The sequence below is a fragment of the Mobula hypostoma genome, chromosome 7, assembly GCF_963921235.1.
Source record: "Mobula hypostoma chromosome 7, sMobHyp1.1, whole genome shotgun sequence".
In the NCBI taxonomy this organism is placed as follows: domain Eukaryota; kingdom Metazoa; phylum Chordata; class Chondrichthyes; order Myliobatiformes; family Myliobatidae; genus Mobula; species Mobula hypostoma.
In genome coordinates this window covers 52,993,473-53,021,178 of record NC_086103.1, presented here as the reverse complement: position 1 = coordinate 53,021,178, position 27,706 = coordinate 52,993,473, and the positions used below count along the sequence as shown (strand labels likewise).

General features: G+C 39.9%; 1 protein-coding gene across 1 annotated transcript in view; it reads right to left on the bottom strand.

Annotated features, from left to right (window-relative positions):
* LOC134348912 (glutamate receptor ionotropic, delta-2-like) overlaps nucleotides 1-27,706 on the bottom strand; it is a 595,898-nt gene that overhangs the window by 115,980 nt on the left and 452,212 nt on the right. The window contains exon 9 of the mRNA XM_063052714.1: nucleotides 20,014-20,115. Coding sequence (XP_062908784.1) covers nucleotides 20,014-20,115 — 102 coding nt within the window. The remainder of the gene's footprint in view (nucleotides 1-20,013; nucleotides 20,116-27,706) is intronic.

Here is a 27,706-nt window from a genome sequence, read left to right as displayed (position 1 = left end):
TATGTTAGCCCTATCATTCCTGGAATAATTCCAGTGAATCTTCTCTGTACTCTTTCCAATGTCAGCACATCCATTCTTAAATAAAGAGCCCAAAACTGCCCACAGTACTCCAAGTGAGGTCTTAACAGTGCCTTATAGAGTCTCAACATCACATCCCTGCTCCTATACTCTACTCCTCTAGAAGTGAATGCTAATATTGCATTCGCCTTCTACACCACCAACTCAGCCTGGAGGTTAACATTAAGGGTATCCTGCACGATGACTCCCAAGTCCCGTCGCAACTCAGAACATTGAATTCTTTCCTCATTTAAGTAATAGTCTGCCCGCTGATTTCTTCTGCCAAAGTGCATAACCATACACTTTCCAACATCGTATTTCATTTGCCACTTCTTTGCCCATTCTTCCAATCTATCCAAGTCTCTCTGCAGACTCTCTGTTTCCTCAGCACTACCGGACCCTCCACCTATCTTTGTATCATCAGCAAACTTAGCCACAAAGCCATCTATTCCATAATCCAAATTGTTGATGTACAACGTAAAAAGAAGCGGCCCCAACACGGACCCCTGTGGAACACCACTGGTAACCAGCAGCCAACCAGAATAGGATCCCTTTATTCCCACACTCTGTTTCCTGCCAATCAGCCATTGCCCTATCCACGTATGTCACTTTCCCATAACTCCATGGGCTCTTATCTTGTTAAGCAGCCTCATGTGTGGCACCTTGTCAAAGGCCTTATGAAAATCCAAATATACAACATCCACTGCATCTCTCTTGTCTAGCCTACTTGTAATTCCCTCAAAAAATTGTAATTGGTTTGTCAGGCAGGATTTTCCTTTAAGGAATCCATGCTGAGTTCTGCCTATCTTCTCATATGCCTCCAGGTACTCCGTAACATCCTCCTTGACAATCAACTCCCAATCATCGATGTCAAGCTAACAGATCTATAATTTCCTTTTTGCTTCCTTGCCCCCTTTTTAAATAGTGGAGTGACATTTGCAATCTTCCAGTCCTCCGGAACCATGCCAGAATCTATCGACTTTTGAAAGATCATTGCTAATGCCTCCGCAATCTCCACAGCTACTTCCTTCAAAACATGAGTGTGCATTCCATCTCATCTGGGAGATTTATCTACCCTTAGACTATTCAGCTTCCTGAGTACTTTCTCTGTCGTAATTATGACTGCGCACACTTCTCTTCCCTGCCACCCTTGAGTGTCCGGTATATCGCTGATGTCTTCCTCAGTGAAGACTGATGCAAAATACTCGTTCAGTTCCTCCGCCATCTCCTTATCTCCCATTACAATTTCTCCAGCATCATTTTCTATCAATCCTATATCTACCCTCACTGGTCTTTTACTCTTTATATACCTGAAAAAGTTTTTAGTATCCTCTTTGATATTGCTAGCTTCCTTTCATAGTTCATCTTTTCCCTCTTATTGACCTTCTTGGTTTCCTTTTGCAAGATTTTAAAAACTTCCCAATCCTCTGTCTTCCCACTAATTTTTGCTTCCTTGTATGCCCTCTCCTTTGCTTTAACTTTGGCTTTGACTTCTCTTGTCAGCCACAGTTGCATCATTTTTCCAATCAAAAGTTTCTTCTTTTTTGGAATATATCTGTCTTGCACCTTCCTCACTTCTCGCTTAAACTCCAGCCACTGCCGCTCTGCCGTCCTTCCTGCTAGTGTCCCTTTCCAGTCAACTTTGGCCAGTTCCTCTCTCATGCCACCGTAATTTCCTTTACTCCACTGAAATACCGACACATCGGATTTCGGCTTCTCTTTTTCAAATTTCACAGTGAACTCAATCATGTTATGATCACTGTCTCCTAAGGGTTCCTTCACCTCAATCTCTCTAATCATCTCCAGTTCATTACACAATACCCAGTCCAGTGCAGCCGATCCCCTAGTGGGCTCAACAACAAGCTGTTCTAAAAAGCCATCTCGCAGACATTCTACAAATTCTCTCTCTTGAGATCCAGTGTCGACCTGATTTTCCCAATCCACTCGCATGTTAAAATCCCCCACAATTATCATAACACTGCCCTTCTGACAAGCCTTTTCAATTTCCTGTTGTAATTTGTAGTCCACATCACTGCAGCTGTTTGGAGGCCTGTATATAACTGCCATCAGGGTCCTTTTACCCCTGCGATTTCTTAGCTCAACCCATAAAGATTCTGCACCTTCCGATCCTATGTCACCTCTTTCTAATGATTTGATATCATTTCTTACCAATAAAGCCACACCTCCCCCTCTGCCTACCTTCCTATCCTTCCGATACACCGTGTATCCTTGGACATTCAGCTCCCAGAGACATGCATCCTTTAGCTACGTTGCAGTGATGGCCACAATATCATACCTGCCAATCTGTAGCTGTACAACAAGATCATCCACCTTATTCCTTATGCTGCGTGCATTTAAGTATAACATCTTAAGACCAGTATTTGGTACTTTTTGCCTTGATTGCACTGCAACTTTATTGCACTGCAACTCATCCCAATGGCTGCAAATTTGCCCCATCACCTGCCTGTCCTTCCTGACATCTTTACTGCTTACTATCTTAGATTTATTTCTGTTTCTCCCTTCCTCCACTCTATCAGTCCGGTTCCCGTTCCCCTGCCAAATTGGTTTAAACCCTCCCTAACAGCTCTATTAAACCTTCCCACAAGGATATTGGTCCCCTTTGGGTTCAGGTGTAACCCGTCCATCTTGAACAGGTCATACTTCCCCCAGAAGAGATCCCAATGATCCAAGAATCTGAAGCCCTGCTCCCTGCACCAGTCTCTCAGCTTGTCTGACCGTACTATTCTTGCCCTCGCTAGCATGTGGCACAGGTAGCAATCCTGAGATTACTACCCTGGAGGTCCTGCTTCTCAGCTTCCTTCCTAACTCCCAGAAATCTCTCTTCAGGACTTCCTCCCTTCTCCTATCTATGTCATTGGCACCAACATGTACCAAGACAACTGGTTGCTCGCCCTCTCCCTACAGAATATTCTGGACCCGATCCGAGGAATCCCATACCCTGGCACCTGGTAGGCAACACACCATGCGGGTATCTCTATCAGGTTCACAGAATCTCCCCTGAATGTTCCCCTGACTATGGAATCCCCTATTACTACCGCATTCCTCTTCTCCCTCCTTCCTTCCTGCACAACAGCGCCAGGCTCAGTGCCAGAGACACAGTCACCGTGGGCGTCCCCTGTCAGGTCATCCCCCTGAACAGCATCCAAAACAAGATACTTGTTGCTGAGGGGGACAGCCACAGGGGTGCTCTCCACTATCCGGGCATTTCCCTTCCCTCTCTTGGCAGTGACCCAGTTTTCTGACCCCTGTAGCCTAGGGATGACTACCTCCCTGTAGCTCCTGTCTATCACCTCTTCACTTTCCCTAATAAGCAGTAGGTCATCAAGTTGCAGCTCCAGATCCCTAACACGGTGTCTCAGGAGCTGCATCTCGGTGCACCTGGCGCAGATGTGGCCATCAGGGAGGCTGGAGGCCTCCCAGGATTCCCACATCTGACACCCTGAACAAAGCATTAACCCTGCAGGCATGCTATCTAATTCTACAGGAATGAAACAGGAAAAATAAGTCTGCTCACCCACTTACCTCGCCAAACAGAAGAACTTTTTAAACCGTTAGCTCGTACCGTTAGATGTGTGAGCCCTGCTGTTTCTCTGTCTGTCTGGGCCGATTCGCCAAGGGGAGAAAAAAGAGTTGGTGCCTCACTCTTGCCTCTTCCCGTTACCACTGAAGCCCATTGAAGCCAAAGCTCTACACTCTGCTACTACTCAGTCCGCGGCCCGCTGTATAGGGTGGTCTCCTTTTTAAACTCTCTGCGCTGTCCTGTCTACATCACACGCCTGCGCAGTCTCATCCTTCCTGCACTTGAAGAAGTTTTTTTAAAAAAACTGCTTTCCTTCAGAATTCAGCTCCCACGCCGCTCTACTTGTCCCAATCCAAACGACAGCCGTTGGAAGTCGCCTTCCTTTTTAAACTTTCCGCGCTGTCCTGTCTACGCTTGGTGGAAGACAAGCTGGATTGCGATCATCTGTAGCTGCACTAGTACTTGATGCTCAGACTGCCACATGCTTATTTTTACCAGCAAAATCCCATGCACCATCAAACTACAAGATATGACACTCAGGGATTGGGCTATTTTACTGAATTTTTGTAACTGTAGGTTTGTTGCTATTGTGATTATAGGTCCCTTGTGCTGTGTACGATTATTGGTACTATATTTTGGACCTTGTCATTAGAGGAATACTATTTTGTTTGGCTGTATTCATGAGTACACATGTATGACTCAGTGACAATTAAGCCTGAACTTGCATAGAGATCAGCCACGGTAATGCGCAATACACTGTCTCCACAAGCAATTTCCACAGAATATTCAGAGGCATTTATGTTGTTTCACTAATGCACCGCAAAAAAGGCATCAAAACATCCTTATTTTTATACTCTTTTAAAGGTCGATATTCCATTAATCTTTCTACTAACTTGCTAAAGCTGAATGCTAATGTTCTGCACTTCATGTTCTGGGACCTTAGATCCCTTTGTACTGCAATGTTTTATAGTTTCACTCTTTTTAAGAAATAATTTACTGTTTTATTCTTCCTTCCTAAGTGAATAACTTCACAGATTCCCACATTGTAATTCATGTGTCAGCTTGTCCACTCACTAAATCTAATCAGTCTTAAGGTTCTTTATGCCCTCACAACTTGCTAACTCACCTTTGTGTTGACAAAAAAATTTATTGACAGCTTCATTAAACTCAAGTATGTAGGTCATAATTAGCTGAGGCCCCAGCACTGATCTCTGTGGTTACTCAAAAAAGCTGCTCAGTCATCAGTTAAACCCATTACTAATTTTAATTAATATCTGAGGAAAAGTAGCTTATTATTCATCTTCTTATTCCAGCTTGAGCCTGAATCCTGATCCTCACTAAATGTCAATCTGAAAATCACTTATTTCTCCCGTTTTCTGTTAACAGAATATTGTACACACACAGGTACTTTCTTATCTTGAACAGTAATTCTTAATGTGGAATCTTATCAAATGTCTTCTGGGAATCTAGAGTCCTTCTTCTAAGTGACGCTCAATTTCTCATTATATTTTTCTTTCAGTAAGCTAATTATTTGCACTTTTTACAACACTTCTTTCGACAGGCTATAGAGAAATCTTAACCAGTCCTTCAGATAAGGACTCCATTGATCAATCAACAAACACTGCTGTCACTTCTTGTATCCATGCCCTTCCTGCACATTTTACGCTCCTGGGTAACATCCATCTCCCAAATTCACTATTTCTATACTGCTAACTAGTGTGCTACCTTGAAAATTAATTGTTTGGATTGAATTCCTATGTAGCTGCTGATCCTGCAGAACTGAGTTTCGCATTGAGAAGCAGTTCTAGTCAAACTCCCTCTATGTAAAGCCTCCTTACAGCTCAATTGCTTTTGCTTGCCTGCACACTAATTAAATCCACTCAAGCAGCAAAGTCAACCAATTCAAATACAGCATTTACGTATAAATATCAAATCAAATCAAGCTTAACCATCGTAACTTTGATGTAGATTTAATAAATAGCTTGTTACTAAAGTCATCTGTCACCATTTGCAAAAATAATTACTCAGAAAAATCAGGCTATTCATCAGTTAACCCATTATTAATTTTAACTAATATCTCAATAAGCACAATTTATTTTCTCATTCCAATTTGGTCCTGAATCCTGATTCTCAATTATTGTCCATTTCTTCTAAAAGCTCAATTTCAAATCCAGCTTCTAAATATATTACAGAAGTCAAGCATCACTGCTGTAGAATTTAATAGCATGCCTACATGTTGCTGCATTTTCTAATCTGACATCTGTTCATTATGAAAAATACACGTTGTTGGCTTTTTTTGTAAGCCCAATCAATAAGTCTTCAATGGCTTGAAATTTCTACAAAAACTGGTCATTCTGCATGGAACTGAGTCTTTCACCACCAAAATTATTAGGAAGTTTTGAACCCCCACACAACTTGCACAAATGTGGAAGTCCCAGATATCCCAGAGCTGATTGCTGGTGTCATTCTAGTTGTACTTCAACTTTGGAATCCAGTGGTGGAGTATAAACATCCTGCAGATCCTCAGAGCTGAACGTTGACCAGTTCAGATGCCACCTCCCTAGCCATACACTCATCTCTGGAGCAGTGAGCAACAATTCTAGTCAAAAGCAGGATCTCCCAGTGGCCACCCATTTTAATTTCACTTCTCATTCCCATTCCGACATGTCAGTCCATAGTCTACTCTACTGTTGCGATAAGACCACACTCAAGTTGGAGGAGCAATGCCTTACATTCTGTCTGGGTAGCTTCCAATCTGATGGGATGAACATTGACTTCTTGAACTTCCAGTAAATCCCCACCCTTCACCATTCCCCATTCCCATTTCCCTCTCTCACCTTATCTCCTTAGCTGCCTATCACATCCTTCTGGTGCTCCGCCCCCTTTTCTTTCTTCCATATCCTTCTGTCCTCTCCTATCAGATTCCCCCTTCTCCAGACCTGTATCTCATTAATCAACTACCCAGCTTTTTACTTCACTCCTCCCCACTCCTTCTCAGATTCACTTATCGCCTTGTGGTTCTTCCTCCTCCCCCCCCCCACTTTCTTACTCTGACACCTCATCTTATTTTCCAGTTCTTTTGTAGAGTCTCGGTCTGAAACTTCAACTGTATTCTTTTCCATAGATGCTGTCTGGCCTGCTGAGTTCTTCCAGCATTTTGTGTGTGTTGCAAAGCAATTTTTCTGATGGATAAGTGTTCTGTATCACAAATGTTCGGCATGTGAGTGCAAGAAACTGCACAGAGTTGTCAATACAGCTCAGTATCTCACAGGAACCAGCCTCCCCTCTATGACTCTGTCTATACCGCTCGTTGCCAACATAATCAAAGACCCAACCCATCTCTCTTCAGACACAAAATAAAAAAGCCTTAAATCATGTACCACCAGACTCAAAGACAGCTTCTATCCCACTGTTATCAGACTCCTGAAAGGACCTCTTTGACAATACTTGGACTCTTGGCCTCACAATCTACCTTATTATTAACCTGCACTTCATTGTTCATCTGCACTGTACTCTCTTGGTCGCTTTTATGCTTTACTCTGCATTGTTTCTGCTTTACCTCATTCAACATCAATGCAATGTGTAATGATTTGATCTGTATAAACAGTATGCAAAGCAGCGTTTTCTCTGGATACTCACACATGTAACAATAAAAAAAAACCAATACCGATATGCTCATTTTAATGGAGAGGAATGGCTGCACAGGAGAAAGGCTTCAGGGATTGTCATATTTAGATTTGATTATAATATTTTAATTATTTTCAAATGCTTTCTAGTTTTTCATATGTTTAATTACTTTAAGAGTGTTAATAGAATGTTTTATTCTTAATAATCTGTGAATAACCAAGGTGGTTTTGACAGTTTTTCATCACTTAAACAGATGGCAGAGTATTTCAGCTGAGTAAGCAGAGAGGTAGAATATTTCAGCTCACCAGTTGAATTCTCCCAAGTACAGTGCACGTTTATAAGTTGTTAGCTTAGATAGCAAGAAAATTCTGGACCACTGATACCTTCAAGGATGGTGTTCTTTTGAACAATTAGACAGGGACTTTATTTTACAGTACATTAAACATCATTCACATACCTTTGCTGTTTTTGCTGTAGCATACTACAAACCATAAAGTTTAAGCTAGTAACTTAAAGACAAAGAACAATAATAAGTAACAAACTCCAGGAGACATTTCCCTATGATGTACATTTAAGAACAGCAGTAATATTGCATTGATGGTATCAGAATATTCTAAATAATCTGATTTTAAGATTTTATGCAAGAAATAGTAGAGGTCAGCTAAATGATGCTTTCCTACCCATGACTTCCCAAAACAACACTGCTCTAGTCTCTAAAAGATTACTCTTTTTCAGTGGATTCATAATTTCCCAGATCGTCTGTATTGCCAATTTTCTTTTACCTCTTTTATCGAAATCTTCCTGGCAATAAAAGAGCTGAAAATCGGCACTTGAAAACTGAATCAAGCTTTCCTGTTACTTTGCATTCTGAATTCTCATTTCATTTTAACTTATTTATATCTGCTATGCCTTCATTGATGCAGTGGTCAATATAAATAATCAAGTCAAGTCAAGTCACTTTTTATTTTCATTTCGACCATAAACTGCTGGTACAGTACACATTAAAAACGAAACAACATTCCTCCAGGACCATGGTGCTACATGAAACAACACAAAACTACACTAGCCTAAGTGAGACAACACAGGGCTACACTAGACTACATAAGACAACACAAAAACTACATGAGACTACAGACCTACACAGGACTACATAAAGTGCACAAAACAGTGAAGGGCAGTAAAATAGATAATAAACAAGACAATAGGCACAGTAGAGGACAAATTACAATATAATAATACATGATGTAGATGTCAGTCTAGTCTCTGGGTATTAAGGAGTCTGATGGCTTGGGGGAAGAAACTGTTGCACAGTCTGGTAGCGACAGCCTGAATGCTTCAGTACCTTTTGCCAGATGGCAGGAGGGAGAAGAGTTTGTATGAGGGGTGCTTTGGGTCCTTCACAATTTTGTTGGCTTTACGGGTGCAGCGTGCAGTGTAAATGTCTGTAATGGTGGGAAGAGAGACCCTGATGATCTCAGCTGACCTCACTATCCGCTGCAGGGTCTTGCGATCTGAGATGGTGCAATTCCCGAACCAGGCAGTGATGCAGCTGCTCAGGATGCTCTCGATACAACCTCTGTAGAATGAGGTGAGGATGGGTGGTGGGAGATGGACTTTTCTCAGCCTTTGCAGAAAGTAGAGATGCTGCTGTGCTTTCTTGGCTATGGAGCTGGTGTTGAGGGATATTATGATATAAAAGGGTCTACATTTACTTTTGAGAGGGAATGCTTAAAACATATGGATGTGGTTTCCCATCATATAGCCATTCTTTATATATGTATGCTTTATTTATAAAGATTTATAAATTGAAACATGTTTAGCCCTTGATATATGATGATCATAAATGTGTTCTGAGATGTGCTGGTCAAGAAATGTCAACTATTTGAAGGACTGCTTTCATACTGATACCAGTAAACTATAAATTTGGCTGTCTTGTTTCTCTGCTGCTCAATACAATGCAGTTGCTGGCTTCTATAAATATTGTCATATTAGTGGAACTCGGTACGAGTTGCAAATTGTAACCTAATCTTACATCTGAATTTGTATTTCATTTGCAAATTCAAAAGATAAATCACATTAGGATTATTACATATTAAATAATATTACCACTTTATTGTAATGGGTAGCCAATATTCATGAAAGCACATTTCTCTAACTATTAGTGTAGTATGGTCAGTAATTGAATGATTTGTCTTTACCCAGCTAATTAATATTTAGCCATGTTTTCTAGTCACAATAAATGAGTGATTAATTTTGTTTCCTAATGGTTGCAGAACATTTTTAATTTATTCTACTGCCTCACATTCTAACCCTTCTCATCAAAATATTCAAACCAGGATTATGGGTTGTTAGACTAACATGAATGATATTTTAAGAAGCATTCAAAATATAGGCTGAAGCAAAGGGACACAATTTTTCATAATCAATCAGATTTTTTTCATAGAATAATTGCTGAAAAAAACACTTCCTGGACAGCAAGAACAAATGAATTTTCACTAGAAGCTTTGTTGCCTCTCTTACCACACCATATTTTCCCTTTGCAATGATCATGTCAGTGTAAGAACCTCAAATCTAAGCTGCAAAATAAGTATGTATAAAATATAAAAATGAGAAATTCTGCAGATGCTGGCAATCCAAAACAACACACTCAGAATGCTGGAGGGACGCAGCAGGTCAGGCAGCAGCTATGGAAATTAATGTTTTGGGCTATGATACTTCTTCAGGACTGGTAAGGAAGGGTGAAGACGCCAAAATAAAAAAAAGGTGGGGGAGAGGAAGAAGGATAGCCAAAAGGAGATAGGTGAAGCCAGGTTGGTAGGAAAGGTAAAGGGCTGGAGAGGAAGTAATCTGACAGGGGACAAGAGTGGACCATAGGAGAAAGGGAAGGAGGAGAGGCACGTGATAAGAAGTATGAGGCCAGAGTGGGAAATAAAAAAAGGAAGAGGGACAGAAATTAAATTTAGGTGAAGGATAAATCAATATTAATGCTATCAGGTTGGAGGCTACCCGGATGGAATATAAGGTAGAAACATAGAAACATAAAACATACAGCACAATACAGGCCCTTCGGCCCACAAAGCTGTGCCGGATATGTCTCTACCTTAGAACTACCTAGGCTTTACCCATAGCCCTCTACTTTTCTAAGCTCCATGTAGCCATCCAGGAGTCTCTTAAAAGATCCTATCGGTTCCGCCTCCATCGCTACTGCCGGCAGTCCATTCCACGCACTCACCACTCTCTGCGTAAAAAATTTACCCGTGACACCTCCTCTGTACCTACTTCCAAACACCTTAAACCTGTGCCCTCTTGTGGCAGCCATTTCAGCCCTGGGAAAAAGCCTCTGACTATCCACATGATCAGTGCCCTCATCATCTTATGCACCTCTATCAGCTCACTGCTTATCCTCTGTCACTCCAAAGAGAAAAGGCCGAATTCACAGAACCTGTTTTCATAAGGCAAGCTCCCCAATCGAGGCAATATCCTTGTAAATCTCCTCTGCACTCTTTCTACGGCTTCCACATCCTTCCTGTAGTGAGGTGACCAGAACTGAGCACAGTACTCCAAGTGGGGTCTGACCAGGGTCCTATATAGCTGCAACATTACCTCTCGGCTCCTAAATTCAATTCCACGATTGATGAAGGCCAATACACCGTATGCCTTCTTAACCACAGAGTCAACCTGCTTAGCTGCTTTGAGCGTCCTATGGAATCGGACCCCAAGATCCCTCTGATCCTCCACACTGCCAAGAGTTTTACTTTTAATACTATATTATACCATCATATTTAACCTACCAAAATGAACCACTTCACACTTATCTGGGTTGAACTCCATCTGCCACTTATCAGCCAAGTTTTGCATCCTATCAATGTCCCACTGTAACCTCTGACAGCCCTCCACACTATCCACGACACCCCCAACCTTCTGTGGGTAAGCCAGTTCTGGATCCACAAAGCAATGTCCCGTTGGATCCCATGCTCCCTTACTTTCTCAATAAGCCTTGCATGGGGTACCGTATCAAATGCCTTGCTGAAATCCATATACACTACATCCACTGCTCTTCCTTCATCCATGTGTTTAGTCACATCCTCAAAAAAATTCAATCAGGCTCATAAGGCACGACCTGCCCTTGACAAAGCCATGCTAACTATTCCTAATCATATTATACCTCTCCAAATGTTCATAAATCCTACCTCTCAGGATCTTCTCCATCAACTTACCAACCACTGAAGTAAGACTCACTGGTCTATAATTTCCTGGGCTGTCTCTACTCCCTTTCGTGAATAAGGGAACAATATCCACAACCCTCCAATCCTCCGGAACCTCTCCCGTTCCCATTGATAATACAAAGACCATCACCAGAGGCTCAGCAATCTCCTCCCTCACCTCTCACAATAGCCTGGGGTACATCTCATCCGGTCCTGGCGACTTATCCAACTTGATGCTTTCCAAAAGCTCCAGCACATCCTCTTTCTTAATATCTACATGCTTAAGCTTTTCAGTCTGCTGCAAGTCATCACTGCAATCACCAAGATCCTTTTCCATAGTGAATACTGAAGTAAAATATTCATTAAATACCTCTGGTATTTCCTCCGGTTCCATGCACACTTTTCCCCTGTCACACTTGATTGGTCCTATTCTTTCACATCTTATCCTCTTGCTCTTCACATACTTGTAGAATGCCTTGTGGTTTTCCTTAATCCTGCCTGCCAAGGCCTTCTCATGGTCCCTTCTGGCTCTCCTAATTTCCTTCTTAAGCTCCTTCCTGTTAGCCTTATAATCTTCTAGATCTAACATTACCTAGCTCTCTGAACCTTTCGTAAGCTTTTCTCTTCTTCTTGACTAGGTTTACTACAGCCTTTGTACACCACGGTTTTTGTACCCTACCATAACTTCCCTGTCTCATTGGAAGATACCTATGCAGAACTTATGGAAAACATTGTAACACTCTGTTTTCTAAGTGTTTATTTTAGTGTGCTTTTATTGCGCATCAAGTGTTTATTCAGGTGTTGACCATGCCTTTACTATGCATTAAATGTCTGTTGTTGAGTGTGTGGGGTTTACTACGGTATTTTGCTATGTAGCCATTGATTCATTAGTTAGAATGAAACCTGTGTACTTTAAACCCCATGAGAAAGGAATGTAGCCAAGTAAGAGAGATAAGAGTAATTGATTTATTAGCTAGAGTGAAACTTACAGCGGTATGCTAATGCGAGAAGGGGGGCTATAAAGAATGCTGTGTGAAAAAATAGGCAGGTATTCAGTGGCAGGCATACAGAGGCTAGCCCACTGACTGTCTCAGCTTTGGTTTGCAAATTAAAGTTTAAAAATTTCTTGGAGAATTTTCGGCACCTCCTTGTCATTTGTAAAACCACGACAAACTCCACACAAATATCCCCTGAACATTTGCCACATTTCTTCCGTATCTTTCCCTGAGAACATCTGTTCCCAATTTCAGCTTCCAAGTTCCTGCCTGATAGCCTCATAATTCCCCTTACTCCAATTAAACGCTTTTCTAAGGTATTGCTCTTCCACCCTGAAGGGAGGCCTCAGCATGGCACAGGAGGAGGCCACGGACCAACATGTCAAAATGGGAACGGGAAATGGAATTAAAATGTTTGAAAAGCAGGAAGTTCCGCTTTTGGCAGACAGAGCAGGGGTGCTTGACGAAGCCGTCCCCCAAATTATAATAGGTCTCGCCAATGTAGAGGAGGCCACATCAGGAGCACTGGACACAATTGACAACACCAGCAGATATGCAGGTGAAGTGTTGCCTCACCTGGAAGGACTTCTTGGAGCCCAGAATGGAGGTGAGAGAGGAGGTGAACGGGCAGGTGTAGCACTTTGGATGCTTCCAGGGATAAGTACCATGAGGGGCATTAGTGCGAAGGGACAAATGGACAAGGGAATCATGGAGGGTGTGATCCCTGTGGAAAGCAGAGAGGTGCAGGGAGGTACCTGATAGGATTGCTTAGGAGATGGCAGAAGTTGTGGAGAATAATATGTTGAATGCAGAGGCTCGTGGGGTGGTAGGTAAGGACAAGAAGAACTCTATTACTGCTAAGGCAACGGGAAGGTGAGGTGACCGTAGAGTTTGGGAAGGACAGCATCGACGGTGGAGGAAGGGAAACCCCATTCTTTGAAGGAGGACGTCTCTGATGACCTGGACAGGAAAGGCACATCCTGGGAACAAATGCTGTGGAGACAAAGGAACTGCAAAAAGAGAATAGCATTTTTACAGGAGACATGGTGGGAAGAAGTATAGTCAAGATAACTGTGGGAATCTGTAGGTTTATAAAAGATATCAGTCGACAGCTTGTCTTCAAAGATGGAAACAAAGACATCAAGAAAGGGGAAAGAGATGTCCGAAATGGACCAAGTGAATTTAAGGGCAGAGTGGAAATTGGAAGCAGAGCTGACGAAATTGACGAGCTCAGTGTGGATCCATAAAGCAATGCCAGTACAGTCATCAGTGTAGCAGAGGAGTGGGGATGATTAGCAGGAAAGGCTACGAACATTGACTGTTCCACATAGCCAGTGGAAATGCAGACCAAGCTGGGACCCATGCGGGTGCCCGTGGTTACCTCTCGAGTCTGGACGAAAAGAAGGAGCCAAAGGAAAAATTGTTGAGGGTGAGGACCAGTTTTGCCAGACGGAGGAGAGTATAAAAATACATTTAAAATGTAAGACTGCTCAGTACTATTGGGCAGATTAAAATGCAGTTCAGTTTCTCCTGACAACTTCTTGACTTAATAAGAACAATTGTAATTAAATCTACCAGCTTTTCAAAGGAATATTCATTCTGTCTGAATTTACTAGATTACAGAGCTCTTGCTTATGATAACATCAAACCATGTGAAGAGGTTAAAAAAATAAAATCAAGAAAATCTAGGGAAATTAAACACAGTGTGAGAAAGTGATGCTTTCATAATAAGTAATTTAATGAGATGAATAGTTGAATAGAAAGGATGAAAATTATCTGAAAAATTCAGAATGCTTTCAATCTGAGACCGCCTTTGGCCAAGCCAATGCAAACTGACTTTCAAAGATAGGTCGAAATGTTACCTCAAATACCAATAAGGTCATATTCAATTATTTTACTCACTTTACTTCCAAAAGGAAAGATAAATGGAGCGGACTCAGAGGATAGCAACAAAAAATTCAGGATTTAGAACAAAAATAACTGTGATAGTTAGTTTCTTCAAAAAATATATAAATGATGAACATCTGCCTAGAACAGAGATTACGTTTAAAGGAAAGGGAAAGGGAGGTTTGGTTAAATATTTTGTGGAACCAAGAGGCTCCCATAGTTGCTGGATCTGGAGCTTGTTTAACTTATAAAGGATAATGACCTTCAATAATATGGAGGTATTGGAAGGCATTATGGTGCTCACTTGCTTATCTTACAGGAATCATGGGCACAGAAGCTCCACTTGGGACCTAACCAGTTATACTGAAGCATATGATTAGATAAATCATTACATTTTCAGTATAAAATGATGGGTTGACCCACTAATTGGTCTTTGCTTTCTTACTGTAACTACTAACTATTTAATGCTGGAAAAATGGAGGAGTTCAAGAATAACCTCCATGATCAGGTTACAAGGTAAAGTGCTGGGACATGAGGAGAGACATCAAAATATGGTGAAGGACAAAGTCCAATGGTCAAATGCTCAGTTCATACATTGTGCTCGTCTAAAATGTATTCGTTTTCTAATATCTTTATAATTAGACAAGTAAGTTATTTAACATGGAAAGGTACATAAAATATGCTTTGAATTTTAAAACATTTATTGAATTTTAATAATATAAAAATACTACAGATTGTTGGATTAATTTTGTTGTTTCTAGTGTTGCTTATTCTTGTGACAGTACACAAGGAGGCCATTTGACCTAAAGGTCCATACTAGCTCCTGAATGTGCAATCCTATTAGATCTAAACACAAGGATTTCTGCAGGTGTTGGGCACCTACAGTATAATCTAACTTTGTTATCTGATAAAGGTTTTTTAAAGTTGATGAAGAGACAAGTTACTTTTTTTTGAAGAGAATACGTTAGAGGAGACTTCTAGTCTTATCAGATGGGATGCTTTTAAGGTGTATATTGGAGGACGAATTATTTCTTATACTGCAAGTATTAAGAAAAAAGCTAATAAGGAGACAAGTGATTTAGCTCAGCGGTCCCCAACCACCGGGCCGCGGACCGGTAATGGGCCGCAAAGCATGCGCTACCGGGCCTCGAGGAAGCGATATGATTTGGCCATATGAATCAGCTGCACCTTTCCTCATTCCCTGTCACGGCCACTGTTGAGCCATTACGCATGTGAGGTCATTACCCACGCGTCATCCATTTCAGAGCGGGAAGGAGATCAACTCCTCGAGCTTGCAAATGATGGCGGGCTGAAAAGTATGTTTGACATAACATCTCTGCCGGCATTCTGGATCAAAGTCAAGGCTAAAAATCCTGAGATAGCCATGAAAGCACTGAAAATGTTGTTTCCATTTCCAACATATCTCTGCAATGAATGCAACGAAAACTAAATTGCGGAATAGACTGGACGTAAGGAACCCCCTTCGACTATCGCTGTCTCCCGTCACCCTTCGATAGGACCGCGTTGTTGCAGGAAAACAAGCCCAGGGCTCCCACTGATTCAGTGATATTGGTGTGTTGCAATGATTTTATATGTTCATACGGGAAAAATATGTGCTGCGTGTTTAATATCCAAACGCTACTTAAAATATTATGATGCTATTGACTTATATAACCATATAACCATTACAGCACAGAAACAGGCCATCTCTCCCCTTCTAGTCCAGGCCGAATGCTACTCTCACCTAGTCCCATCGACCTGCACTCAGCCCATAATCCTCTATTTCTTTCCTGTCCATGTACCTATCCAATTTTTCTTTAAATGATAATATCGAACCTGCCTCTACCACTTCTTCCGGAAGTTCGTTCAACACTCACTTCAAGCTCCCCTGTCCTCCCCTGATAATTGACTTATCACTATATTCATGCGAGGAAAATATGCGCTGTGTGTTTAATATTAAATTTGTTAGATAAACCCTTTTAGAAAGGAAATTGAGTGTATAGGGCACTTATCACCGTATATTCCGGTCGTGATTAATACCCACACCCCCCCGAACAGAATCGTCAAAAACGATTTGTAGAGAAAAAATCATACACGCATGCGCACTGGTGCCCGCGCAAGACGTCATGGTCATTGTAGTCTGTCTCGGGGTAATCCAGCGTATTTGACTGCTACTCTTGTCCGTTGGCAGCCCTACCACCAGCCCTACCCCTCCCGCCGGCCGGTCCGCAAGAATATTGTCAATATGAAACAGGTCTGCAGTGCGAGAAAGGTTGGGGACCCCTGATTTAGCTAATCAGCTGAAACAGTTACACCAAGAGTATGCCTTGGCTTCAGAACCTGCCTTATATAAAAAACATGTTGAAACTAAAACTAAATATGATCTCCTTTTAACTTGTCCAATTGAAACCCAACTCCTAAAAGATAAAAGATATTCATGGAGATAAAACCGGTAAAGTATTGGCTGACCAAATTAAACTCTTTATAGCTAAACAGCAGATTAAAGAAATATGCAAAGCTAATGGTGATAGGACAACTGATTATTTAGAAATAAATAATACTTTTAGAGAATTTTACTCTAAACTCTATAGTTCAGAATCTTCTAAGGGTAACACTGTAATTAACAATTTTAGATCAACTAAACATTCCTACAATTTCTGCCAACAACAGAAATTTGTTGGAACGACCTATTTCTTTTGAGGAAATTGTTGAGGCTGTGTGCTCATTATGTTTGAGGAAGGCTCCGGGTCCAGATGGATTTTCTGGAGAATTTTACAAGACCTTTTCCTCACTGCTTATACCACATTTATATTCAGTTTTTTCGGATTCATTTAAGTCGGGCAGACTTCCTCAATCTTTTTATAAGGCTTATTCTTAAAAAGAAAATGGATCCAACTGAATGATCTTCTTATAGACCAATTTCATTACTTAATGTTGATACTAAGACCCTATTTGGCCCATAGGATCGAAAATATTTTACCATCTGCCATTTCTGATAACCAAACTGGATTTATTAAAAATTAATATTCTCACTTTAATATTCGTCGGTTATTAAATGTTATTTATTCTTCTTCTAAAATGATATCAGAATGTGTGGTATCCCTAGATCCTGAGAAAGCTTTCGATGGAGTTGAATGGAATTATTTATTTAAAACTTTAGACAAATTCAAATTTGGACCTGTTTTCATTCAATGGATTAAATTACTTTACTTAGCTCCTTCCGCTAGGGTTATCACTAATTCTCATAATTCCTAACCATTTAAGCTTCAACGTGGCACTAGATAAGGCTGTCTGCTGATCCCTTTGCTTTTTGATCTGGCCTTAGAATCCTTAGCCATTGCCTTTTGAGAATATAATGATATCACCGGTATTTTAAGGAGAGACACTATTCATAAAGTCTCGCTGTACGCTGATGATCTGCTGCTATTTATTTCTAATGTTGAGACATCATTACCCCATGTGTTTTCTTTACTCTCCTGTTTTAGCCAGTTCTCAGGTTATAAATTAAACCTACATAAAAGTGAACATTTCCCTTTGAACAATTTGATACCAACACATTCTAATCTTCCTTTTAAAATTGTATGAAACCAATTTACCTACTTAGGTGTAACAATCACTAAAAACTATAAGTGTCTATTTAAAGAAAATTTTCTTACCCTATTGAGTCATGTGAAAAGGATACTATTAAATTGGTCGCCTCTATCGTTATTGCTGATTGGTCGAATTAACTCTATCAAAATGAATATATTACCTAAATTTATATATCTTTTTCAGGCATTGCTGGTTTTTATTCCTAAATCTTTTTTTTTGATTCTCTTGACTCTATTATATCTTTATATATATGGAAGAATAAGCATTCTAGATTAAATAAAATTCATCTTCAGGAAGATAAAGAAGAATGGAGGATTAGACTTACCAAACCTTAGATTTTATTATTGGGCAGTTAATATAAGAAATCTTATATTCTGGTTATATTACATAAATCGTGAAGATTGCCCGAGGTGGTTTTCTTTAGAAGCTAACTCTGTTAATAAATTTTCTATTATTTCTCTTTTTGGATTCTCACTCCCTTTGTCTCTGAGTAAGTTAACTGATAATCTGGTAGTTAAAAACACTATGAGAATTTGGATACAATTCCAAAAATACTTTGGCTTATTGAGATTTTCTCTTTCGAGCCCCATTTTTTCTAATTATTTTTTTAAACCCTCTATGATTGATGTGGCTTCTAAAGAATGGGATAGATTAGGTATTAAATGTTTTCAGGACTTGTTTGTAGAGGAAAGTCTCTTTTCGTTTGAACAACTGTCAACTAAATATTGTTTACCCAAAACTCATTTTTTTCGATACCTACAAATAAGAGATTTTTTACGGTCTCAAATAAGTACATTTCCTAAAAGTCCTGATAAGAATCTACTAGATGTAATTTATAATTTGAAACCTTTTTATAATGGATCTATATCTAATATTTATAATATGCTGCTGGGAATGAGAAGTGTTCCATTAGATAAAATTAAAGATCTTTGGGAACGAGATTTATCGACTTCAATTTCTGAGGAAACTTGGTATCAAATTTTTAAATTGGTTAACACTTCATCGTTATGTGCCCGACACTCTCTCCTTCAATTTAAAGTGGTCCATAGGGCCCACATGACCAAGGATAAGTTGTCTTGTTTTTATTTAGATATACTCTGTATTGTGATAAATGTCATAATGGAGAAGCTTCACTCATTCATATGTTTTGGACATGTCCGAGTCTTGGAAAATATTGGAAAGAAGTATTTCAAACTTTCTTGATTTTTTTTAAAGTAAACTTTAAGCCTAATCCTTTGACCACTTTATTTGGTATTGTTGGAGGAAAGGATATTATTTTGGAGGCATCTGACTTGCACATTTTGGCTTTTATTTCTCTTATGGCCAGAAGGCCGCTCTTGCTTAAATGGAAAGATCGGCCCCTCCTATTCATGTTCAATGGTTACGTGATGTCATGTCATGTTTAAATTTAGAGAAGATTCGATGCTCAATTTCTGAATCTAATCAAGCCTTTCAAACATTGTGGGGAGCTTTTCTCAATTATTTTCAGAACCTTTGATTTGTTGTTAAAGCATAGATGACGACTAATAATTTTTTTTTCCTTTTTTTCTTTACTAATCAGCTTTGGTCTTGGTAGTGGGTTAGATTTTTTTATATAATAAAATTACTATATTTCAATGTTACAAATTAATTAACCTGTATGAATATAGGGCAATGAGTCTTTATATACCATTTAGTATAATGTATTGATATACATAATATATTTATTTATTTATTTATTTTCTGCACTCTGTATTCTTATATGTAAATTAATAAAAATATTGGAAAAGAAAGGACACATACAGTAATGCATATGGAATGCCAAAGGATCTTATCAGGTCAGGCAGGATTGGAGCCCAAAACATTTTGGGCCTGAAATGTTGCTCCTTTATTCCTTTGCATTGATGCTGGCTGACCTGCTGATTTCCTCCAGCATTTTGTGTGTGTTACTCCCATTAGATCTATTCCCTTACTCCTTATCTCTGCAACGGGTTCTCTCTCAGACTTTTTCATCAAATTCACTTAGATTCTTTTTGTTTTAAACTTCAGATCAATGTTGAACTGCAGTTGCAAATACTTGGTATATTTGGTAATATTCGAACAAACATGGAAGCAAAGATTTTAACTTTACCAGTACTGTTACAACACGCAATGTTACTCCTTCCATACTGTTTTCCAGTTTCTGGTCCACTAGCGACCCATTCAATCCAGAAGTTGGACTCCAAAGGCCTAGCTATGGGTCATAGAAAATAAGCAACGTTATATTTAATGTTGTTGAGTTCAATTATAACATAATTTTACTTTTTTACATTGCTAAAGCTCTGTATGTGTCAAGGCTCATTATACCATCAAGACCATGACAATATAATGTATTTCATAAAAAATTATACCTTAAATAAAATTACATTTGGCCCTTGCAATGTTGGTCACAGAAAATTGAAAAATATGTATTTTATAGAGTTACAGGAATCATATCAGGTGGCACACTGCTGTTCTCCTGCTGAAGCCGTGTTTAGTGTCGAGCCAGTCTCTTATAAAGGTACCTACTACAAATTAATCTCCAGTCAATTATATTAAATTCACTATAATGTAGTGGTAGCACTATATTCAATACCAGCTTCCATGATTTTCATATGCTGCTGTTATTATATGACACACTTAGTAGTGATGACCAGAGAATTATTGCTGTGCAGCTGAGTGCACAACTTGGTACAGTCTTAAAAGTTAACAGCTTTCTTTTTACGAAATCATTTTTAGAAAATCTTGAGTAATTACCATGCCACTCGGGTATTAAACTCAAATTATTATTTATGAATATTGACAGTATGTATGATTAACTAATAAGCTCACAAACTGTAAGGGGATAGATATTCATCCTTCACCACAAACACTAAGCACGTGACCAAACAGTATTTCTGAATTCTGCTTCTGAAATTCAGCTCCATTAACCTCAGAAACAGAGTATTTATGCAGCTGTTATATTCTGTGTCTAATACAGGCAACTGAGAATGAAATTCAATATCAGGATTGTGAAAAACATGCACAGACAATTAAAGTAGGTTAGGGGGTGCATTACAATATAGATTTAAAAGACACCCAATGTTGTAATAAAAAATTATGCGTTTCTTTAAGAAAGCAATACCTTATTTCCAATTGTATAGAGTAATGTTCAGACTTTCCAATTAGGCTTGTTCTTTGATGAAAACATTGCAGGGACAAAATAAAAAGACCTGAAGACCCAGGCACTGATTGTAATGTGATTTCTGTAGTCATGCTTACTGAAATAATTAACATGGGCTCCTGTTTTTGCAAATATCCTGCACTGAAAGTTCACCTGAGGAAGCAGGAGTATAATAAAATATTCTAGTACTTTATGATGCACACCAGTGGCTTTACTTCACTTGGAACTTAAGGAGATTTATTATGTCGCCAAGGTCAGCATATGGGTTAGTAAATTTGCTGATGCAACTAAAGTTGGGGGTGTTGTGGATAGAGTGGAGGGCTGTCAGAGGTAACAGCGGGACACTGATAGGATGCAAAACTGGGCTGAGAAGTGGCAGATGGAGTTCCACCCAGATAAGTGTGAGGTGGTTCATTTTGGTAGGTCAAATATGATGGCAGAATATAGAATATAGTATGGTAAGACTCTTGGCAGTGAGGAGGATTAGAGGGATCTCGGGGTCTGAGTCCATAGGACACTCAAAGCTGCTGCGCAGGTTGATTCTGTATTTAAGAAGGCATACGGTGCATTGGCCTTCAACAATTGTGGGATTGAGTTTAAGAGTCAAGAGGTAATGTTACAGCTTTATAGGGCTCTGGTCAGACCCCAATTGGAGTACTGTGTTCAGTTCTGGTCGCCTCACTGACGGAAGGATGTGGAAACTATAAAAAGGGTGCAGAGGAGATTTACGAGGATGTTGCCTGGATTGGGGAGCATTCCTTATGAGAATATGTGGAGTGAACTCGGCCTTTTCTCCTTGGAGCGGCAGAGGATGAGAGGTGACCTGATAGAGGTGTATAAGATGATCTGGTCAGGTCATTCGTCTGAGTGCTACTGGTACCATGTAAACCAGTACTACCTGTTGCATGGTCGGGTGGTCGGCGACTAAACTGGCTCCCCCACCAGGCTTGCCTGGTGAGGAGGGTGACTAGACACCCTGCAGGGTGAAAAACAAGACGGTCAAAGGGCGGATGAACCCTTTCGTAGGGTCAATGGCCATCTAGCAAACACATCCCATGAAGCGCGGAAAGGGCATCCCTTGCATCGAAGCCATTCACTGCAACAGAACTTCCCCCAGCCATCTTGGACCCCACCATGCCGCTGGATCCGGGAGGGGATGTCAAGGAGGTGGGTCTGGACCTGTGCAACCCCCTACTCACCTAAAATTCACTCACGCACACGATGTTCCTTTCTGAGGAGTGGGGTAATATCATCATCCTATGGGATGGCTAGCCAGAGAGCGAGGGGATAAGATGATGAGAGGCATTGATTGTGTGGATAGTCTGAGACTTTTTGCCAGGGCTGAAATGGCTAGCACAAGAGGGCATAGTTTTAACGTGCTTGGAAGTAGGTCTAGGGGAGATGTCAGGGGTAAGTTTTTTACGCAGAGAGTAGTGAGTATGTGGAATGGGCTGCCGGCGACGGTGGTGGAGGCGGATACGATAGGGTGTCTTAGGAGACTCCTGGACAGGTACATGAAGCTCAGAAAAATAGAGGGCTATGGGTAACCCTCGGTAACTTCTAAGGTAAGGATATGTTCAGCACAGCTTTGTGGCCCGGAGGGCCTGTATTGTGCTGTAGGTTTCTTCTTTTTTTCTATATGACAAGCCATTCAATCCTGGAATTATTTTTCTGCACCACCTTGGAACTCTTTCTAGTTTCTTACAGAAGAAGCCCAAAACTGATCACAATACTCTAAAAGAGGGCTCACCAGTGTTTTATAAAGCCTCAACATTACATCCTGACCTTTATATTCTGACATCGCACTTGCGTTTCTCACCGCAGAATCAACCTACAAATTCACCTTTAGGGACTCCTGCACAAGGACTCCCAAGTCCCTTTGCATTTCAATTTTTTTAAATATTTTCTCTCCATTTAGAAATGAGACAACCTTTTCATTTCTTCTACCAAAGTGCATGACCATACACTTCCCGACACTGTATTCTATGTGCCACTTCTTTACCCATTCTCCTAATCTGAAAATATCCTTCTCTAGCCAGTAGCCTCTCTACTTCCTCTAAACTACTTGCCCCTCCACCTATCTTCATATCTTCCGAAAACTTTGCAGCAAAGCCATCAATTCCATCATCCAAATCATTGACATTTAACGTAAAAAGGATTGTTCCCAACACAAACCCATGAGGAACACCATTCGTCCACCAGCAGCCCACCAGAAAAGGCTGCCTTTATTCCTACACTTTGTCTCCTGCCAATCATCCATGCTGAAATTTTTCCTGTAATAGCATGGGCACATAGCTTGTTAAGCAGCCTCATGTGTGACACTTTGTCAAAGGCTTTCTGAAGATCCAAGTACACATCAGCTGATTCTCCTTTGTCTATTCTGCTGGTTATTTCTTCAAAGAATTCCAAAGGACTTGTCAGGCAAGATGTTCCCTTGAGGAAAGCATGTTGACTACAGCCTATTTTATCATGTGCCTCCAAGTACCCTAAGATCTTATCCTTAGAAGTTGACTCCAACATCTTCCCAACCACTGACGTCAGACTAACTGACCTATAATTTCCTTTCTTCTGCCTTTCTCCCTGCTTGAATTGTGAGTGACATTTGCAATTTTTGCAGTCTTCCAGTGATTCTTGAAAGATCATTACTAATACCACTACAATCTCTTCAGTCACCTCTTGAAGAACTCTTAGGTATACACCAACTGATCCAGGTGACTTATCTATCTTTAGATCCTTTCAGTTTCCCTTAAAACCTTCTCCCGAGTATTGGTAACTTCACACACTTGATGACCCCTGACACCTGGGACACTTCTCTCCTCTCTTTTACACTTTATGTATCTGAAGAAACTTCTGGTATCCTCTTTAATATTGTTGGTTCGCTTACTTTCATATTCAATCTTTACCTTCTTATTGACTTCTGTAGTCACCTTCTGTTGGTTTTAAAAGCTTCCCAGTCCTGTATCTTCCCACAAATTTTTGCTCTATTATACACCCTCTCTTTTGTACTGTAGAACAGTACACCACAGTACAGTCCTTTTAGATACAATGATGACCAACCTTTCAACTTATTCCAAGATCAATCTACAGTCCTCCAATATTCTTTAATTAATTTATTTATTGAGATAAAGCATGGAATAGGCCCTTCCGGCCCGTCAAGTCACGCTGCCCAGCAATTCCCCAATTTAATCCTTGCCTAATCATGGAAGAGTTTACAATAACCAATTAGTTTACTAACTGGCACATTTTGGACTGGGGAGGAAACCGGAGCACCTGGAAGGAACCCATGTGGTCACAGGAAGAATGTACAAACTCCTTACAGGCAGCTGAACCCAGGTATTGGTATTGTAAAGCGTTCTAATAACTACTACACTACCGTGCCACCTCATGTGCCTATCTGAGGGTCTCTTAAATATTCCAATATTTCTACCTCTGCCACCAACCCCAGCAGCTCATCACTCTCTCTGTAAAACAAAAAATCTACCTCTTTATTTTCCCCGCAGTCCGTTCACTCATCACTCTCTGTAAAATAAAAATCTACCTCTTTATTTTCCCCGCAGTCCGTTCACTCATCACTCTGTCTGTAAAAAAAAAATCTACCTCTTTATTTTCCTTTACTCACTTTAAAATTATGTCCTGGGAAAAAGGCATTGATTATTAAATCTTTCTAAGCCTCTTATCATCTTATACACCTCCATCAAGTCCCCTCTCATCCGATAGAGAAATGCCTTATTCAGTTCAACGTATCCTCATAGATAAGTTCTCTATTCCAAGCAACACCCTGGTAACTATCCTCTGTATCTACTCTAAAGCTTCCACATCCTTTCTATCTAAACTCTCTAAAATCCTCTTCAATAGCTTGCCCACCACTGATCTAAGGCTTACTGGTTTATAAATCCTATGTTATCTCTAATACCTTTCTTAAACAAAAACATTTGCCACTTTCCAATCTTCTGGTACTGCTCCTGTGGGCGGTGATATGCAATTATCATCGTCAAAGCCACAGCAATCTCTTGCTTCACTTCTCTTACTAACTTAAGGTATATCCTCTCTGGCCCTGGGGATTTAAGTATCTAATGTTTTTCAAAAGTTCCAGCACATCCTTTCTTAATGTCAATTCATTCCAGCATATCGGCCTGTTCAATGCTAAACTCACATTCATCAAGGACTCTTTAACTGATAAATACTCAAGTACTGACTAAGGACTTCCCCTACTTCCTCCTACTACAGGCACATGTTTGCTCTTTGATCTTTGATTAGTCCTCCCTCACTCTAATCATCCTCCTGTTCTCCCTGTATGTGTAAAATGCATTGGAGTTTTCCTTAATCATATTCACTAAGGGCTTCTCATGCCCCCTTCTAGCTCTCCAAGGTCTCTTCATAAGCTCCTGCCCGGCTTTCTTATAACTCTCAGGAGCTTTGTCTGATCCTTGCTTCCAAAACCTTATTTAAGTAACACAAACAAGTGCTGTAAGAACTCAGAAGGTCAGGCAGCATCTATGGAAATGAATGGATAGTCGATGTTTTGGGTCAAGACCCTTCTTCAAGACCTTAATTAAGTGCGCTCTTCCTAAACCTTACATAAGCCTTCTTCTTCCTCTTGTTAGTCCATTTTTGTATTATTCATTTAGTTTTTTTTAATTTATAGTAAATGAACGCATTTGCACTGTACTGTTGTGGCTAAACAACAAGTTTCATGAAGTATAAGTCTGTGATACTAAATCTCATTTTGATTCAGTGTAACTTAAAGGATTGTGGCAGCTAAATTATCAGGCACAATTGGCATAAATGAGGCTTAAGCAGCCCCACTGCACGCTTACATATTCAGAAGAAAGGACATGGAACTAAGTGGTGTATAAGAATTTGGCAGATCTGCTACTAAGGAAGGACTCCTTGAGTTACAAGAGGCTCACACACAGAAATACGGCAATTTCCTTATAGACTATTTTCCCTCAAGTAGCATTACAGATTTTATATAAATGCTTGAGTGCATAATTTGATTTCACATTTGATGCACTATCACCATTGGAATCACAATAGTTAGAAAAACTGTGTGAATATACTGTACAGGCGGCACCAAGCAATACTGGAGGATGTTGTTTTGAAAAGATGGACTGTGTGGCAGCTTTTGAGCTTTCAAATACAGTGAAAGGCATATCGATGATAGATAATACTGTTGTAGAGAAAATGCAGCTGCATCTCATGCAGGGTCCAGAGCAACATTTGACGATTCTTTGCATAAAAATAACTATAGAGGTGATCCCCATGGTAAGTGGGTGGAGGGGATGTGTTCACAGAAAACAGGCCTCATCACAATTTTTTATCATGCTAAGCTGTGTCATCTGCATATGTATCAACAAACACACGTTGAAAAGAAAAGCAACACACACAATCTGCTGGAGGAACTCAGCAGGCCAGGCAGCATCTATGGAAAAAAGTACAGTTGACGTTCCGGGCCGAGACCCTTCTTTCTAGTTGTGCCTCCTTAACAACAGCAACAGAAAGCAGAATAGTAGTGGAGCTTTGTTTTGTGTTTTAGCTGTCACTGATTTTAATATTTCAAATGCCTATGATTCTCAGTTATTTAATAATCATCAAAACTGAAATAAATAATTTAACTTATTAAATAATTATAAGTACACAATATTTAGAAAAAAAATCTTAAAACCATTAAAATACAACTAAGTAATGAAATTATGTTGTAAGAATCATAAATGTAATGACTGACTTTAAAACTAAAGGAAAACATTTTTTTTTTGAATAAATGACTTAGCTTCAGCTATGCTTCCCCTCTGGATCCTACATATCTACTGAAATCAATGGAGTTGTGACTCCTGTGCCCTTGCCAATTTAGCAGCATAATGATGGGGAAACCCAGCAAATATGGGTCACACTGTTTAATTTCCCACGAAGTTCAGTGGTGGCCTAAATTGTCAGATTTGGCCTGTCAAATCTGGAAGTAATTTATGGATCTCTGTATTTTACAGACCATAGCTGTAAGTCCATGCGGAATGCCAGCATTTCTGTTTAGGCGCAGCTAGCATGATTCAGCCAATTTAAAATTCAGGCAATAGAACTAATCTGACAAAACATCATCTGCCTTAATTATTAACTTTTTATTTAGTATTTAAGTAGTGAATATTTAGATAATAAGAAAATACCCACTTATGCTGAGTATCCTCAACATTTTCTGTTTACTTTTCAGATTTTCTGCGGCAGTCGTATTTTACTTTTGCCATGTAGATAGGTCTGTAGTTTTTGTAGGACACCACAAAGAATAACAGTATTAAAGACTTTGATACATTGTTCTGGCTAGTATTGAGTTAAACCTCGATTAAATCCCTTTGAAGATTTCAGTCACTTTGACAAGGATACCAGTTTGTTATGGATTCAGACAGTTTAGTTTGTTCCTGTGAAAACAAATGGTGTGTAAATATGGCAATGGGAAATTTCTTGAGCTTTAAATAAGGCCTATCTAAGAAAACATTCTGGAGTTGATCTGCAGAATGACTTTATGACAAATTATGACTTTGATCTCAACTTCCAAAGAATCCTTTGGCTCTTTCAGTAGAACTCCACAAGGTTTTTGGTACTTTAAGGAAAGAAGATCTCAAAATTTAATTTCACCTTTTCGCAATTTTTTCCA